The 18,242-nt window shown below is 37.5% G+C and overlaps 2 protein-coding genes across 2 annotated transcripts; both read left to right on the top strand.

Moving 5' to 3' along the window:
- Positions 1-693: 693 nt before the first annotated feature.
- On the top strand, positions 694-2,517 carry LOC126698249 (probable (S)-N-methylcoclaurine 3'-hydroxylase isozyme 2). The gene is made up of 2 exons (XM_050395353.1): positions 694-1,574; positions 1,704-2,517. Exons 1-2 carry the CDS (start codon positions 714-716, stop codon positions 2,307-2,309), a joined length of 1,467 nt encoding a protein of 488 aa, XP_050251310.1. The 5' UTR covers positions 694-713; the 3' UTR covers positions 2,310-2,517.
- Positions 2,518-15,132: 12,615 nt separating this feature from the next.
- On the top strand, positions 15,133-16,460 carry LOC126700772 (probable (S)-N-methylcoclaurine 3'-hydroxylase isozyme 2). The gene is made up of 2 exons (XM_050398960.1): positions 15,133-15,599; positions 15,950-16,460. The coding sequence occupies exons 1-2, from the start codon at positions 15,133-15,135 to the stop codon at positions 16,458-16,460; spliced, it is 978 nt and encodes a 325-aa protein (XP_050254917.1).
- Positions 16,461-18,242: the final 1,782 nt, after the last annotated feature.

Here is an 18,242-nt window from a genome sequence, read left to right as displayed (position 1 = left end):
AGAAAGAGAGAAGATCGAGATTGGAGACCCAGGCGCGCGCGGCATGACCAGAAACTGACCAGAGACCCAGGCTCGCGCGAGCCCCAGGCCGCGCGTGACGCCGGATCCCGCGAGCCCCAGGCCGCGCACAACGAGGGCAGGCGTGAGCCCCAGGCCGCGTTGGTGAGGTTTAGTGGTGAGGTTCTCTCCCTCTGAGCTCTTTCTCTCCCTCTGATCTGAGTATCTAGGATTAGGATGGATGTGTTTGAAGTTTCTTAAATTTGTTTCGGGTATTTTGGCTGGTATATTAGACTTAAAATTTTTTTAAATTTTTTTTGGGTTAGAAATCGAGTTTTTGAGACTCGATTTCCAGGTACACACCACGTGGAAAAAAATGCCACATCAGATGTGATCAACCCATGAAAATCGAGTCTTAAAAACTCGATTTATAGGCCCTAAATCGAGTCTCTTAAACTTAAGATGCTAGTAAAAAATATAGTTTAGTAACTAGTACTACTAACTAGATAGTTAGAATTTTATGGCCATTTGGCCATTTTGGCCGACAATTCCATATATAATTATATTTGATACTAATTACCCAAAGATCATAATCGAGAATCTTTATTTACAACAATAGTAACATGTGGATTATATTTAGAATAAATCAAACAGTAAAACATGATTTTCTCACTCTATAAATTAGGGTTACAACTTTAGTTTTTCTCACCAAAACTATGGATCTAAAGGTCTTCTTCAGTCTCCTCCTTCTAATTCCCTTCTTCTATCTTTACTTAAAACACATATTCTCTAAAAGTCCACCACTCCCACCAGGTCCATTTGCATGGCCTATTGTAGGGAACTTTTTCCAAATGGGAAGGCAGCTCCATTACATACTAGCCAACTTAGCTAGAATCCATGGCCCCCTCATGTCTCTACGTTTTGGAAAACAAATTACTATCATTGCATCATCGCCAGATGCAGCAAGAGAAGTTCTTAAGACCCATGACCGAGATTTGTCAGGCCGATACATCACAAACGCTCTTCCACTCATAAACCCAAAACTCAACTTTGCATTTGGATTTTCCCCTGAATGCAACGATTATTGGAGGGGCCTAAGGGTTATATGTAAAACAGACCTTTTTTCAGCCAAAGTATTGGAATCTCAAAACCACATAAGAGAGAAGAAGGTGAGTGAGTTGGTAGGTTTCTTGGGTTCTAAGGAGGGTGAGGTAGTGAATCTAGGAGAGACAGTCTTTGTTACTTTTACTAATTTTTTGAGTAATGCAATATTTTCAGTAGACTTTTTGAACTCTGTGGGTAAGGGTATCGGTAAAGAGTTTAGGAAGCTTATTGTTGAAATAGTAGAGTTAGGAATGATTCCAGATTTATCAGATTTTTATCCAATATTAAGTGGAATGGATTTTCAAGGTATACAGAAGAAACGTGATGAAATAGTTAAAAATTTTATTACCATTTGGGATGATATTATCAAAGAAAGACGGAAACAAGAGAGTTCTATTTTTGGTCAGAGAGATTTCTTGGATGCTTTGATTAAAGAAGGGTTTACAAATGATCAGATCAGCCAATTGATTTTGGTATGCTCTCTCTCTCTCTCTACCCTAATTAAGTTCGCTTTATATGTGAAATTTATAAAGTATGCTGTATGTATTTTCATAAATTTAACTTTGATAAGAAAAAAATAATCTTTTTCTCTCTATGTATAGGATCTACTTCTTGCTGGCACTGATTCCAGTAGTATGGTAACTGAATGGGCAATGGCAGAATTGATGAGAAACCAAGATGTCTTGCACAAACTACGTGACGAACTTAAACGTGAAATTGGAACAGAAATGGTGAAAGAATCCCATTTAGCCCATCTTCCTTACCTAGAAGCTTGTGTCAAAGAGACACTAAGATTATACCCTCCAGGACCATTACTCATTCCTCATCGTGCCTTACAAACATGTCAAGTAATGGGCTATACAATTCCTAAAGATTCCAAAATTCTGGTTAACATGTGGGCAATAGGTCGAGATCCTTCAATTTTTAATGATCCATTGAGGTTCAAACCTGAGAGGTTTCTTGACTCAACTTTGGATTTTAAGGGAACCAATTTTGCCTATACGCCTTTTGGAGCTGGAAGGAGAGTTTGTCCTGGACAACCTTTGGCTACTAAGCAGGTTCCACTTATTTTGGCATCATTAGTCCACTCATTTGACTGGTTTCTTCCAGGTGGTATGAAATCAACTGAACTAGACATGAATGATCATTTCGCCATAACACTGAAAAAGAAGCAACCCCTACAACTTATTCCTATAGGAAGAAAATAGTTGTGTACCATTTCTTGTGTATTATAAGTTTTTAAGATTATGTTTGTGTGCCATTTCTTGTGTGCTATTGTATTATAGCTGTTACCATTAAACTAAACTGTTGTGTATTATTTCTTGTGTAATACTAGTTGTTACGTATCGGTCTTGTAATAATTATTTTCCATGTTAAGTATGAATTTAAATGCCCAACTCAACATTGTTTTTTGTTTTTTTTTTTTTAATATGGTTTTGTTGCCCTTCTCTCTCTCTCTCTCTCTCTCTCTCTCTCTCTCTCTCTCTCTCTCTCTCTCCTTTTTAGTCTTTACCTTAACTTGTGATTGTGAGACTAGAAGACAGGCACAAGGGAAATCAATTGTTTGGTGATTTTGTCGTACTGGTGAAAATAGAAATCATTTGCATTGCTAAGTTCTGACGTAGTTTCAACTTTGTCCATAGATAAATAAACATGCATCTTGGAATTATTATGTGGTAGATAAGTTCTGGTGGAAGAGGTATCTGAGGTCTATATATATACCCTCATTGTCCATAGATAAATAATAATGAGAGAAATGATATATCTACAACATTTTCACAATATTTTTACAACAAATTCTAAATGATAGGTTGTTATTGGTTGTTACTGTTGGAGCAACAAAGTAATCTTAATGTTAAGTTCAAATTTGAACCAATAACAATTAATCACCTATGATTTATTGTAAAAATGTTGTGGACATAACATCTCTTATAATAATTGTAGGGACACGATTTGTTTAACGGCCCAAGAGTAACATTGGGCTCGAATACAATGGACCCCAACAATATGATTTGTAGAGAGTGGGCTCGAATGGCATGACATTGGGCACAGGTGGACGGTTTGATCGTGGTGTCCATGAAAATTCTTGTACAGGCGGGCCTGGCTTGACCAGCTAAGCCTTCCATTGGAACGGATTGTAGGACCTTTGTCCTCGGACGCAGTCCAAAAATCCTTGTATTATTCCCTTTCTCCCCTTTTTTACCTGGGGGAGAGAGAGTCCCTCTTACTTTCTGGGAAGTTCTTCCTTTTATATCCGCGTTTCTTCTCTTACCTCAAGTTCACGTGTAAGTCTCACCCTTTTTTCGGGGTGCAGACCTGTCCTGTCAACCCATACTCCAGTATGGTTTGGGGTCGCTGGGGAAGTTACAGGGTATGGTTTTAGAGTATGGACTTGTCAGATACAGGGCTTGATATTATGATGTTGGTAGTTTTTTTCCTTACCCTGCCCCTAAACTCAGTTTCCCCCCTTTCTCAGGCATTTTGTGAGGTGCCGAGCAGGAGGTTGTCCTCGGCAATGGATCTTCCTCGGCGTGGGCCGTAGCCCCTAGGCTCCCATGCAGAACGGGCCTGGGCCGCGAATTCACTAGCCCCACAATAGCCCCTCAAAATCCTGCTGCCCGACTTTTAGTTGGAGATGAGGATTTTGATAATGCTGGGCCCAAATCACGACTTACTCAGATCATGTACTTTTGATGTTTGGGCTTTTCCCATTTGCATAGGAGATGCATCGGATTAAGAGGCATTCTTGTAGTCTTTGGTCACGCGGTACCCTTTGACGTTCCAATGCTCGAGATGCGCCTTCACGAGAATCCTTTAATCTTATGGTTGCAGGTGGCGTTGGGAATTGAGTCGAAACTATTTTGTTTGTAGCGTTCCTTGGGACACTGCGTGAATTAAATGCCACCTACTTATCTTTTAAATAAATAGGGTAGGAGGTTGATCCACTCACACACAAATCCTTCAGTTTCCTTCCAAATCACAACCCTTCAGCCATAATCACAACTCCCATATCCGGTGCTATCCTCCCTTAGTATAACATGTTTGAGGCGCGGGTTGGGGTGAAGGAACTCCCTCCGCCACAGCGGTGCCGGGTCCTTACGAGATTCAAGGTAGTGTGGTCTGGGCATGGGGGGCACAGATTCAAGAAAACACTCCGTCTTGACGAAGGGAGAAATAGTGTTTCTCCTTCTTTTAGTCAAAATCCGAAGCAGGTACTGGTCACGCCAGATTTCTGGTGTGTCAGAAGAAAGATTTTTCGCCATCACCGCCATCTGCCTTGTCACAGGCAAATTTTTGTGTAGGCTCTTCAACTTCCGGCTCCCTGCACCTTTTCTTCAACGGTGTGGGCCTCAAGTTGGGTTCCCTGCACCTTTTCTTCAGCTACGCTAGCCTAAAGCTGGGCGCTCTCTGCACCTTTTCTTCAATGGTGCAGGCCCCATGCTGGGTTCTTTTGCTGCCTGAGTTATGGGCATGTAAAAGTATTGAGGAAGAACAAAGTCTTGAAGCAGCAGCCAAACTCTCCTCTGTGTTACCTCCTCGGCTTTATCTTATTCTCTTGTATCTTTCTTTTTGATTATGTAGTTAGCTTTAGAAGCCAACCTCTCTTCTGTACTGCCTCCTTGGCTTTATCTTATTCTCTTGTACCTTTCTTTTCGATTATGTAGTTAGCTTTAATATAAGCTGATTCCAGCTTTCCATTGTACGCTGCACTATTTCTTTGTTTTAATAAAAAGGGAAATTTATTTACTTGTTTTGGATACTTTTCTTTTTGCAACACTACTTTGTGAATGGGTGTGTTCCGTGTGTGTTTTTCTTCAATGATACTTAGAACAGGAAACCTTGAAACATAATCCAACTAATTCTAATTTACCGACATTTCCAGGCATAATAACGATAATTCATAGTAAGTTAAACTTAGGAAACTAACCAAGATAACAGCTAAATATTCTATAATAAGTGCGAGAATACCGTCCGAGAACGATAAACTCTAAATAATTCATCCGAGGGGGTGACCGAGCAGTAGGGGACTCCGATTGTGTTTTTGGCAACATATTGCTCTATATTGCATCAATCCCTTTGGTGCTGAAGATCCGAGAGCAGACTTGAGAATCCTCGCAGTTTAGGAATTAACACAATTGTTAATGGAGAGTTTTCCTCGGATAGATTCTAAGGTCCATGTAATGTAGTTTTTCCTTTAAGTACTTGGCTTCCCCATAGGCTTAAGTCCGAGGACCATGCAAGGCCTTAGTTCTGTCCAAAACTTGTATTTTTCTTGTAAGTAGTTGGTTTCCCCAGAGGCTTGAGTCCGAGGACCATACAAGGCCTTGGTTCTGTCCAAAACTTGTATTTTTCTTTGTAAGTAGTTGGTTTCCCCAGAGACTTGAGTCCGAAGACCATACAAGGCCTTGATTCTGTCCAAAACTTGTATTTTTCTTGTAAGTAGTTGGTTTCCCCAGAGGCTTGAGTCCGAGGACCATACAAGGCATTGGTTCTGTCCAAAACTTGTATTTTTCTTTGTAAGGAGTTGGTTTCCCCAGAGGCTTGAGTCTGAGGACCATACAAGGCCTTGGTTCTGTCCAAAACTTGTATTTTTCTTGTAAGTAGTTGGTTTCCCCAGAGGCTTGAGTCCGAGGACCATACAAGGCCTTGAATCTGTCAAAAACTTGTATTTTTCTTTGTAAGTAGTTGGTTTTCCCAGAGGCTTGAGTTCGAGGACCATACAAGGCCTTGGTTCTGTCCAAAACTTGTATTTTTCTTGTAAGTAGTTGGTTTCCCCAGAGGCTTGAGTCCGAGGACCATACAAGGCCTTGGTTCTGTTCAAAACTTGTATTTTTCTTTGTAAGTAGTTGGTTTCCCCAGAGGCTTGAGTCTGAAGACCATACAAGGCCTTGGTTCTGTCCAAAACTTGTATTTTTCTTGTAAGCAGTTGGTTTCCCCAGAGGCTTGAGTCCGAGGACCATACAAGGCCTTGGTTCTGTCCAAAACTTGTATTTTTCTTTGTAAGTAGTTGGTTTCCCCAGAGGCTTGAGTTCGAGGACCATACAAGGCCTTGGTTCTGTCCAAAACTTGTATTTTTCTTGTAAGTAGTTGGTTTCCCCAGAAGCTTGAGTCCGAAGACCATACAAGGCCTTGGTTCTGTCCAAAACTTGTATTTTTCTTGTAAGTAGTTGGTTTCCCCAGAGGCTTGAGTCCGAGGACCATACAAGGCCTTAGTTCTGTCCAAAACTTGTATTTTTCTTGTAAGTAGTTGGTTTCTCCAGAGGCTTGAGTCCGAAGACCATACAAGGCCTTGGTTCTGTCCAAAACTTGTATTTTTCTTGTAAGTAGTTGGTTTCCCCAGAGGCTTGAGTCCGAAGACCATACAAGGCCTTGATTCTGTCCAAAACTTGTATTTTTCTTTGTAAGTAGTTGGTTTCCCCAGAGGCTTGAGTCCGAGGACCATACAAGGCCTTGGTTCTGTCCAAAACTTGTATTTTTCTTTGTAAGTAGTTGGTTTCCCCAGAGGCTTGAGTCCGAGGACCATACAAGGCCTTGGTTCTGTCCAAAACTTGTATTTTTCTTGTAAGTAGTTGGTTTCCCCAAAGGCTTGAGTCCGAAGACCATACAAGGCCTTGGTTCTCTCCAAAACTTGTATTTTTCTTGTAAGTAGTTGGTTTCCCCAGAGGCTTGAGTCCGAGGACCATACAAGGCCTTGGTTCTGTCCAAAACTTGTATTTTTCTTTATTTATTTATTTTCCGAAAGTTAGCTCCTCGAACAAGGTGGGGGAAGCTAGATTGATGTTTGAAGCCCCTAGACTTGCCCATGCCATTGACACTACGAGGCGTAGCCCCTAGTGGGAACTTATGTTGGATCAACAACAATGTGTCGCCGGTCATAAAGGCATCCTCATAGACCCCCGCTCGACAAAAGCTTAACTCCACCGCCGCCTGAGCCAACGCGCAAGCCATCCCCACAGACGGCGCCAATTGTAGGGACACGATTTGTTTAACGGCCCAAGAGTAACATTGGGCTCGTATACAATGGACCCCAACAATATGATTTGTAGAGAGTGGGCTCGAATGGCATGACATTGGGCACAGGTGGACGGTTTGATCGTGGCGTCCATGAAAATTCTTGTACAGGCGGGCCTGGCTTGACTAGCTAAGCCCTCCATTGGAACGGATTGTAGGACCTTTGTCCTCGGACGCAGTCCAAAAATCCTTGTATTATTCCCTTTCTCCCCTTTTTTACCTGGGGGAGAGAGAGTCCCTCTTACTTTCTGGGGAGTTCTTTCTTTTATATCCGCGTTTCTTCTCTTACCTCAAGTTCACGTGTAAGTCTCACCCTTTTTTCGGGGTGCAGACCTGTCCTGTCAACCCATACTCCAGTATGGTTTGGGGTCGCTGGGAAAGTTACAGGGTATGGTTTTAGAGTATGGACTTGTCAGATACAGGGCTTGATATTATGATGTTGGTAGTTTTTTTCCTTACCCTGCCCCTGAACTCAGTTTCCCCCCTTTCTCAGGCATTTCGTGAGGTGCTGAGCAGGGGGTTGTCCTCGGCAATGGCTCTTCCTCGGCATGGGCCGTAGCCCCTGGGCTCCCATGCAGAACGGGCCTGGGCCGCGAATTCACTAGCCCCACAATAATAATAACTTAGCAAAATTATAATAATAATAAAAAATAAATCAAATAATAAACGATTTGAATACAAACTAACCTACAAAGAAGATAGAGAGGGAAAAGAAATTCAAAACAAATAAATAAAAGTTTTTACCTTTTATGTACAGTTTTTTAAAACTTCAAATTTTCCCACATTTTCTCACATTTTCAATTTTTTTAAAGTACAAGTAAATTTTAGCACACTTTTAACAATCAATTTTTAACCAAAAGCCAGACAATTTGTTCCCGAACAGATCCCTAGAGTTTAAATTTTCAAAAATTCCTCATTCCGTATTGTAACTATCAAATTATTAAAATAAAAGAAATTTTTTTTTTGAGAATGAAAAAAGGGTGGCTCACGTGTGTTATCACAGCCGACCACACCCCACAGATACATCGCCTGTGGGTACCACCAACACATAATGGTGCCCGCGACTTGGACTCCACCCTTGTGCTAAAATAAAAGAAATTAGATAAGCATGATTAGCTTGATTAAACAAACCTTTATGTACACACCAACTACTCCACAATTTTATGATATAAATTAAAGAAACTTAAATTTTCTCCGGGCCCCATGATCATATACTAATCATATTATCTTTATTTAACCAACGTCGACTTCAACATGTTAAAGAAATTGAATTGATAATCACGTGTAAGTTCCTTTATATTTCAATATGGAAATACCACAATAATGCATTGGGGTCCATACTCCATGGGTTGTTACTCAATCAACATTATGATGATTTTTTTAATTTTGTTGTTGTTTACACTTAAAACTAATCGACATTAGTCATTAGATACTAACTAATATAAATTAGTCTTTGAAACTTTTTTCAGGGCCCCAAGATCAGGTTCATGATCCACAAAAGTAAACATGACAGCTATTCATTTCTGACAATAATCAGTTCATATATGAGAGGGATCCTTCAAACATATATTTACTCTGGCCGATAGTCACTATGCAGTAAATAATTCAGTATCTTCATCTAAAACGAGTGGATGTGGAGCAACAACTAGCAAACTCAAAATCTCAAATAGATTTTCTCACTTATAAATAAACCCTAATAAAAATGATTTTTCTCACCTATATATTTGAGCGATAACAAGTTCACAATTACCGTATACAGCTTTAGTTTCTCACCAAAACTGTGGATCAAAAGACAATAGCGAGGGAGACTGAGTACCTTTTTTTCTTCAGTCTCCTTCTCCTTCTAGTAACTCTCTCTTATCTTTATTATTACAAGCACAAATTGTCTAAAAATCCACCACTCTCACCACTTCTAGTAACGATTGTTGGAGGTCCTTAAGGACTATCTGTAAAGCTGACCTTTTTTCAGCCGAAGTATTGGAATCTCAAAAACACATTAGAGAGAAGAAGGTGAGGGAGTTGGTGGGTTTTCTGGGTTCTAAGGAAGGTGAGCTGAGGTAGTGAATCTTGGAGGGACAGTCTATATTACTGTTACTAATATATTGAGTAATGCGATATTTTCAATGGACTTTTTGGACTTTGAAGGTAAAGGAATGGGCAAAGAGTTAAGGAAATTTATAGGTGAAATGGCAGAGTTGATGATTACTCCTGATTTATCAAATTTGTATCCTATATTGGGTGCATTGGATTTTCAAGGTATACAAAAGAAACGTGGTAAACTAATTGGAAAATTTATTACCATTTGGGAGGATATTATCAGAAAAAGACGAAAACAAGAGAAGTGCTATTTTAGGTTATAGAGATGTTTTGGATACTTTGACTAAAGATGGGCACACATGCAAATGTCCCCATGTATAGGAGCTACTTATGGCTGGTACTAACTCTACTAGCATTGTAATTGAATGTGGAATTGGTACAAACATTGTGAAAGAATCTCATTTAGCCCATTTACCTTACCTAGAAGCTTGTGTCAAAGAGACGCTTAGATTGCACCCTCTAGGACCACTACTCCTTCCTCACCGTGCCTTAACAAACATTGCAGGTGATGGGCTATACGGTGCCTAAAAACTTTCAAGTTTTGGTTAACGTATGGCAATTGATCGAAATCCTATGATTTGGAATGATCCATTGAGCTTCAATCCTGAGCAGTTGCTTGACTCATGCTTGGATATTAAGGGAAATAATTTTGACTATATGCCTTTTGGAGCAGGAAGGAAAATTTGCCCTGGACAACCTTTGGCTATTAAGCAAGTTCCATTTATTTTGGCATTATTGTTGAAAGTCATTGATCCACAAGAGTCATATAACTTAATTGGTTGACATTTTTTAGTGTTTTAAACAGAGATATTTAGATTCAAATCTTGACACTCCCCAATTTTCCACACACAAAAATATGTCATTGATTCTTTTCTCCTTAACTTAAAATTGAGACATAGATAATTCCCTGGAATTCTGACAAGTCATGCAAACCTTGATTTCTTCTTACTTTGCACTAGATCCAGCCAGAATAATTTATTTGTACTAGTTAAGAGGATTACATATATAGATCAACAAAAGGAGTGAATAATTTCTTGATTAGAATCTCTTGAAAAATTTAAATTGTGAATCCCAATCCATCCTGTATCTATTTATATTTCAACAGAACTAATAATAAATAAAGCACCATGATGAAGGCACTGAAAAAAATATTCTTAGCTTTGTAGCTAAAGAAATACTGGGAGTGAAATGCAAGCCGCAAAGTTGAGCCATGTAGTGATCATTGCCATTTAAAAAAAAAAAAACACAGCAATCCTTTGTCCAGTTTTGAGTCTTTTGACATAATAGTGCTGTTGATGCCATAGAGAGCCCTACAGAAGTGGTGACACTTTGGGTTCAGTACTGTTTCTTCATTTCCTTCCCACTTCCACGTAAATAAATAAATAAAAGAAGAACTGAAGAAGGGAATGCAATAGGAGAAATAGTCTTGAAATCTGGACGATGAGTAATGCTGAAGAAATAACACCTTAAGAATACCCAAATAATTGAGAGTTTAATAGGCAAAATTAGCTAAATAGACTGATTTTAGAAAGTTTTTCTGTAAATGGTATGCGCATCAAACTAATTAGAAAGTTGGACTGTTTTTGAAACTCAAGTTTAACAAACTCAAGTTCCAACCAAATTCCCTCTCTAACATGAACCCAAAAAAAAAAGAGTTGGAACTCGAGTCTTGGAAACTCGAGTTCCTGCAAAAAATCTTGGAACTCGAGTTCCACTTAAAAAAAAAAAAAAACAATCCAACTTACTAATTAGTTTGACACGCATACCATTCACGGAAAAACTTTCTAAAATCAATCTATTTAGCAAATTTTACCGAGTTTAATATAACATATATGTAAAATTATTAATATCCGTAGAGGGGAGGTAGTTTGCTGTGCTTGAGGCTTGAGCCATGGTCATTATAAATAAAAATAAAGCATATTGTAAAGACGCTCAAAAAATATTCTTTAAATAATAATAATCTGTATTTTTGAACTCTGAAAAGAGCACTACCAATCTACCAGTTTCTTCAGAGTTTAGAGCAACAAAATGTCTTCTTCTTCTTTTTATCTTTTCTTTTCTTTTTTATTAAAAAAAAAACAAATTAGAAACGTTTGTCGACTTATTAATTTGCCAAAGTTTGGTTCGTTCATATAGCATTGATGAAAATAGAAATCATTTGCATTGTGGAGTTTAGAGTTTAGACAATATGTAACCCGATTTATCTAACTTGTAATCCAATAGATTCTACTTTCTTGCAGCCTGTCTAAAAACAACTCATTTTTAACCCAAACAGTATTTTACCCGAACCCAAACACCCCCAACTCAACCTAGCTCGAGCCGACCCGTTTATCAAGTCTAGCCGAGCACCTACTTAAACCAGAAGGCTGGTAGGTTTGGGATTAAAAATTAATATCATATCAATCACTTCTTCTAGGTATTACTTAAATAGAATACAAATGTGAAAAGTATAAACGACAAAATCAATAACTTTTCGACTTCAACGTGTACGTTAAAGCAAATGAACTGACAATCATGTATAAGGCTATATTTCGACATGGAAAACCCGCAATATCAGTGCTATGGGGTCCATTGGTGGTTACTCAATCACCATTATGAATTTTTGTTTGTTTGTTTAATTTTAAACTAATCAACATTATGATTGAAGTCTGGCATGGCGAAACAAACTAGTTAGATAATGAGGGTCACACACTCAGAAATCAGGATCCACTAAACCAAACAGATATTTTTTTTATTAAAAAAAAAATCCCAACTAAATCACTAACAATTATATAATACAAATTAGTCTTGGAAACTTTTCTTCGGGTCCAGAAAACAAACGAATCTTTATTTACAACATATGTAATTATCATGTGGGTTCAGAATAACGCTCTGTTTGTTTCACTGGAAAACTTTCTGTAAAGATAGTTTTCCACATTTTTCAGTGTTTGGTAGCACAAAAAAAACCTGGTCAATGGAAAACTATCTTTGGTCAATGGAAAACTCTAATAAAAATAAGGCTTATTTTCTATAAGCTGTTTTCCAAAAAAAAAAATTGGAAAACAATCTTTCTCTCATGCGTTGCATCTTTTATAAATATTATCTTTATCTATAGTCGTGGGAAATATAATTTTTTGGCGCCTTCTCTCTCTCATGGTAAGTTTTCTCACTTTTTTTCTCTTCCCTTTGCTTTTTCTCTACTCACACCCTCAACGTCACTAACTCTGGTCTCTCCTCTTCCCATAGATCTCTCTCTTTAACTGTCTCTGTTCTCTCTTTTCTCCATGTTTCTCTTCCCCTCTGTAATACAATTCTTTGATTAGATTTTTCTTTACTTCACTAATCGATCAATAGCTCCGACTTGCAAAGGAGAAAAATTTTCAACGGTAATTGTAAGAACCAAGTATAAGCCTTCTGGGCCTTAGTTCACTTGGGCTCACAATTTATTTGTAGTGAGTTAGAGGATTTCCTACTATGGGTCGTTCTCGGCAGAGAGACTCAAAGCAACGCCCAATTGATATTCACTTCACTTGACTGTTTTCTCTCAAATTTTCTGAACCCCTTCTTCTCCCAACTTTCTTCTATTTATAGCCAAGGTTAGTGGGGAGATCATGATTACAGTCACCGTTAGTGCTACTGAAGGTCCAGTATTATCTGGTTAAAGTGGGTGTTTAGGTGAAAGGGCGGTGCAGCATTTATGACCTTGGAACTTGGTTCCATTTTGACCGATTATGTTCGGCAACTCAATTTCCCGTGCATATCATGATTTTCCCGGGCATGACTCATACGCTCGACCGGGAAAGCTTAACCGGTCAACTCTATGAACTCAATACCCAAAACTTGTTTTTACTCTAAGGCAGTTTCAAGAACGGCATAAGGTAACTGGACCTTTCTGTTGGACCTGCGCCCAAAGTTGGTATGGGCTTGGGCCCGGGGCCTAGATGGGTCGGGGCCCAAGGCCAGTATGGGCTTTGGAATCTCGGTGCCGTACAGTAATCATTTCATTCCTCTTTACCAAAATCCCAATTCTTTGCTTTGAATTTCAAGCTTAATTTTCTTTTTTCTCTAAGAAATTTTCAATTTGATGGATTCCAGGAAGAAGTTACTTCTTTTTCGTACATAAAGTGCAAAAAAATAAAAAAAAATAAAAAATAATAGAAGAAAAAGAAGAAAGAATGAAAGAAGTAAAAGATGAAAATTTTAAACATAGTACCTATATTGCTCTAAATTGCTTTTACATGGGACAATCTTTACCGTGGACTAATAATATTGTTATATAATGAATGATAATTGTTTAGGAGAATTGCCTTTGTTGGCAAATACATTTTTTGTTGGCAGATCCTATGTAGTGATGACATATTATGCAGTACATTATGTAAATACATAATTTAGAGTAATATTGAAAACTTGTGGTTGACCATAGTAGACAAATGGTTGATATGTGTGTGTGTGTGTGTGTGTGTGTGTACGTACGTACGTTATTGTCTATATATATGAGCAAGATGAGTGGTAGAGATCATGAAAATTTGACAACTAATTAATTTTGATTGTATCTATTGTCAAAATTTTAGATTAATTAGCATGAAAACCAAATTCATTCTTGGTTTTTTATTTATAATGATTATATTAGTTAGTTTACATAATAAACATGTTTTAAATTATACAAGAAATATTTTAAAAAAATTACATACCAAACACCAGAAAACATTCTCAAGCGCATTTTCAAGGACGTTACCAAACACTGGAAAATAAGATAATTTTCTAGAAAATGCTCTTTGGAAAATGAACCATTTTTCAGAAAACATTAATGTTGAAACAAACAGAGCGTAAATCAAACCCTTAAACATGATTTTCTCACTCTATAAATTAGGGTTATAACACAAGTTCACAAGTACAATACAGCTTTAGTGCAGGTCTCAACAAAACTATGGATCTAAAGGCAATAGTGAGTGAGACTGACCTGATCTTCTTCAGTCTCCTGCTTCTAAGAGCATTCACAGCAGTGGAGACAAAATTTTAGTCATTTAGTTACACAAAAAGTCACTTTATCTATTTTACCTATATATATGCTACAGTAGTGGATCTATTTTAGCTTTCAATACAATAAAATAATATAAACACCACAATTAAATATTATAACCACTACAATAAAATAATAAATCCCACTACCCAAAAAAACCAACAATAACCACTTCTACCATCAGCCACTGCCACAACCACCAACACCACCACCACCACCACCACCACCAATCCACAGCAGGAAAAAAAAAAACCACAAGTAAGCACTCCGATCACATCGGCGAGCTAAGTTGGCAGAAGGGGTGGATCGGTAGCTTGGGAGACCGGAGTTGAGAGAAACCTACCACGAGAAAGCACTCCGATCACGTCGGCGAGCTGGGTCGGCAGAAGGGGTGGATCGGCGACAAACTGGAGTTGAGAGAGTGAGAGGTCGAAGTGAGACTGGAGTGAGAGAGTGGGAGGGCAGAGTGAGACCGAAGTGAGAGAGAGTAATGTTCAGAGATGAGAAAGAGAGAAAGTGAATGAGAGAGAGAAAGAGAGAGAGAGAGAGAGAATGAGAGTTATTATTTTAATCTCACCGATGATTAAAATTTTTTTTTTTTTTTTTCTTTGCTCCTCATGAACAATACACATCTATTTTTAGATGTGCACTGTAGCAATGGAGCTAAAATTTTTAGATTTATCTCCACTGCTGGAGCAACATTTTAGCAGCAGTGTAGCTATATTATAGCAATATAGCAATATAACTACACTGCTGCAAATGCTCTAATACCACTCTTCTATCTTTACTTCAAGCACATATTATCTAAAAACCCTCCACTCCCACCAGGTCCATTTGCGTGGCCTATTGTAGGGAACTTTTTCCAAATGGGAAGGCAGCTCCATTCCATACTAGCCAACTTAGCTAAAGTCCATGGTCCTCTAATGTCTCTAAGGCTTGGCACCCAAATTAGCATCATTGCATCATCGCCTGAAGCAGCAAGAGAAGTTCTTAAGACCTATGACAGAGAATTGTCAGGCAGGTTCATAGCAAACGCTATTCCACTCATAAACCCAAAACTCAACAACTTCTCACTTGCAGCAGCCCCTGAGTGCAACGATTATTGGAGGTCCCTAAGGGCTATTTGTAAAGCTGACCTTTTTTCAGCCAAAGTATTGGAATCACAAAATCATATAAGAGAGATGAAGGTTAGGGAGTTGGTAGATTTCTTGGGTTCAAAGGAAGGTGAGGTAGTGAATCTTGGAGAGGCGATCTATGTTACTTATACTAATATCTTGACTAATGCAATATTTTCAGTGGACTTCATGGACTTTGAGGGTAAAGGTATTGGTCAAGAGTTAAGGGAACTTATAGTTGAGGTAGTAGAGTTGGGAATGATCCCAGATTTATCGTCTTTCTATCCTATAATAAAAGCATTGGATATTCAAGGTATACAAAATAAATGTGACAAAATAGTTCAAAATTTTATTTCTATTTGGGAGGATATTATCATAGAAAGACGAAAACAAGAGAGTACAATTTTAAGTCAAAGAGATTTCTTAGATGCCATGATTAAAGACGGCTTTACAAATGATCAAATCAGTCAACTAATTTTGGTACACTCTCTCTCTCTCTCTCTCTCTCTCTCTTTCTACACACACACAAAATACCAAGTTTGCTTTGTATATGATTTAGAAAGTACCACATATATATTTCCATAGCTTTTATGTGATAAAAATTATTGTTTCTCTCCATGTATAGGCTTATTGCTGGCACTGATTCTAGTAGCATGGTAACTGAATGGGCAATGGCAGAATTGATGAGAAACCAAGATGTCCTGCATAAACTTCGTGAAGAAATTGAAAGTGAAATTGGCACAAATATTGTGAAAGAATCCCATTTGAGTCACCTTCCTTACCTAGAAGCTTGTGTCAAAGAGACATTGAGATTATACCCCCCAGGACCACTACTCATTCTTCATCGTGCCTTACAAACATGCGAAGTAATGGGCTATACAATTCCTAAAGACTCCTTTATTTCAGTTAACATTTGGGCAATAGGTCGAGATCCTACGGTTTTCAATGATCCATTGAGCTTCAAACCCGAGCGGTTTCTTGATTCATCTTTGGATTTTAAGGGAACTAATTTTGACTATACACCTTTTGGAGCAGGAAGGAGAGGTTGCCCTGGACAACCTTTGGCTACTGGCAAGTCCCACTTATTTTGGCATCATTGGTCCACTCATTTGACTGGTTTCTTCCAGGCAGTATGAAATCAACTGAGCTAGACATGAATGATCATTTTGCCATAGCATTGAAGAAGAAGCAACCTCTGCAGCTTATTCCTAAAAGAAGAAAATAGTTGTGTACCATTTCTTGTGTAATATTAGTTATTAAGATGGTTTTTGTGTACCATTTCTTGTGTGCTATTGTATTTTTGCTATTACCTTTTAATTAAGAAGTTCTGCATCATTTCTTGTGTTGTATTAATTATTACATATTGGAGTGTGACAGCACCAGATCGACCAACAATTATTTTTTCTTACAATGGGATAGTCAATTATTGTTATGAGGCTAGCTAAGGGTTTGTTTGGTATGGATGATGGAAATAATTAGGAATGATAGAAAAATAAGAGAACAAAGAAGATATTAATTTTCTATCCTGCGTTTGTTAGGATTGATAACAAAGTCAAGAGTGAGATGATGAAAAGTTACATTATCTTTCTTTTATTCAAGAAGGAAAATAGGTGAAATTAAATGGTGATTTGTAGAAATTTACATTAATCATTTTGGATTATTGAATTGCTGAATAGTTGTTTTGGATTGTGAATGCTTTGATACATCTCTTTTTAATTACTCTATTTTGGAAACTATCTTTTAGTTAAATCAAGTATTACATGACTTCTTCCATTTCATTTCACTAATTTTCAATTTCCAATATGTAGACATACATATGCGTCCTATATGAAAGGGAACTTGTTTGAACAAGTTCAGAACTGGGACATAACACAGCATTAATGAATTCTCAAACAAGCTCCCTTCTTATTAAAGCCCTTCCCATTTTCAAACATTGGGTTTCTCCTCGGCCATGTTAATGACTCAGATATTACAATTTGTCAGGCTAGAACATGGTTGGGCTGGGTTTGTAATTAGCTACCAAATCATTACATTGGGCCGGGATATGTGTGTTAATTAATAACCTGGTGGAAAACCCATAAAAAAAAAAATAAAAACCAATCAAATGCAGGCCCGTTTTTCCTTTCAAGTTAGCCCACCTTTCAAGTTAATAAGATCCACTTGGTTACTCTCTAAAAATAAAATAACTATTAGTCTAATACTAACTCAAGACCGCAATTATCCAAAAGCAAAACAACAAGACTCTAACCAGAATGGTCACCATCAACGAAGGGAGTTCTTTTCTATTTAAATTAATAATATATCTGTCCGATGCACGAATTAATACAAAATCATGATGTAACTAAAAAAGATATTTTATATAATATAATTGATTTTTTTAAAAAAAGTTGTTAATAAAATGTTTCATAATCCAAAAGTTTTGTAATTCAACTGGTTAACATTTCCTAGTATTTTAAAAAAAAAAAAAAAGACATTCAAAATTTAAATCTTCCATCTTATGATGTAATTGTCGCAAAAAAAAAAAAAAAGTTTCACACAATCATATTCAGGCATTATTATAAATTCTTTGAGTTTATCTGATTGACAAAACATGAAAACAACAACAAACTTAAGTATTAACTTAAAAAGTCAAGGTGTTAATATAGACAATTTTTTTCCCAGTTGAAAATTATGTATCAACGTATGATTTCTTTAAAAAGTAATATTTCCTAGCAATATCTCTCAATCTGATGTCTGTTCATTTGAAAATTGTGTCTGCTAAATCTTAAAATAATAATAATAATAATCTCTTAAACAAAAAGCCACTTTAGCATGTTTTAGATGTAAAATGAACTGAGTCTAGTTTAATGACTAACATGATCCATAACCATATATGATACTGCCCTTTCTGTATTAATTTATTCTTATGGTAAAGCAAT

This window comes from Quercus robur, chromosome 9, assembly GCF_932294415.1.
Source record: "Quercus robur chromosome 9, dhQueRobu3.1, whole genome shotgun sequence".
Taxonomy (NCBI): Eukaryota; Viridiplantae; Streptophyta; class Magnoliopsida; order Fagales; family Fagaceae; genus Quercus; species Quercus robur.
The sequence above is the reverse complement of the archived record's forward strand: the minus strand, read 5'-3'. Positions and strand labels throughout refer to the sequence as shown.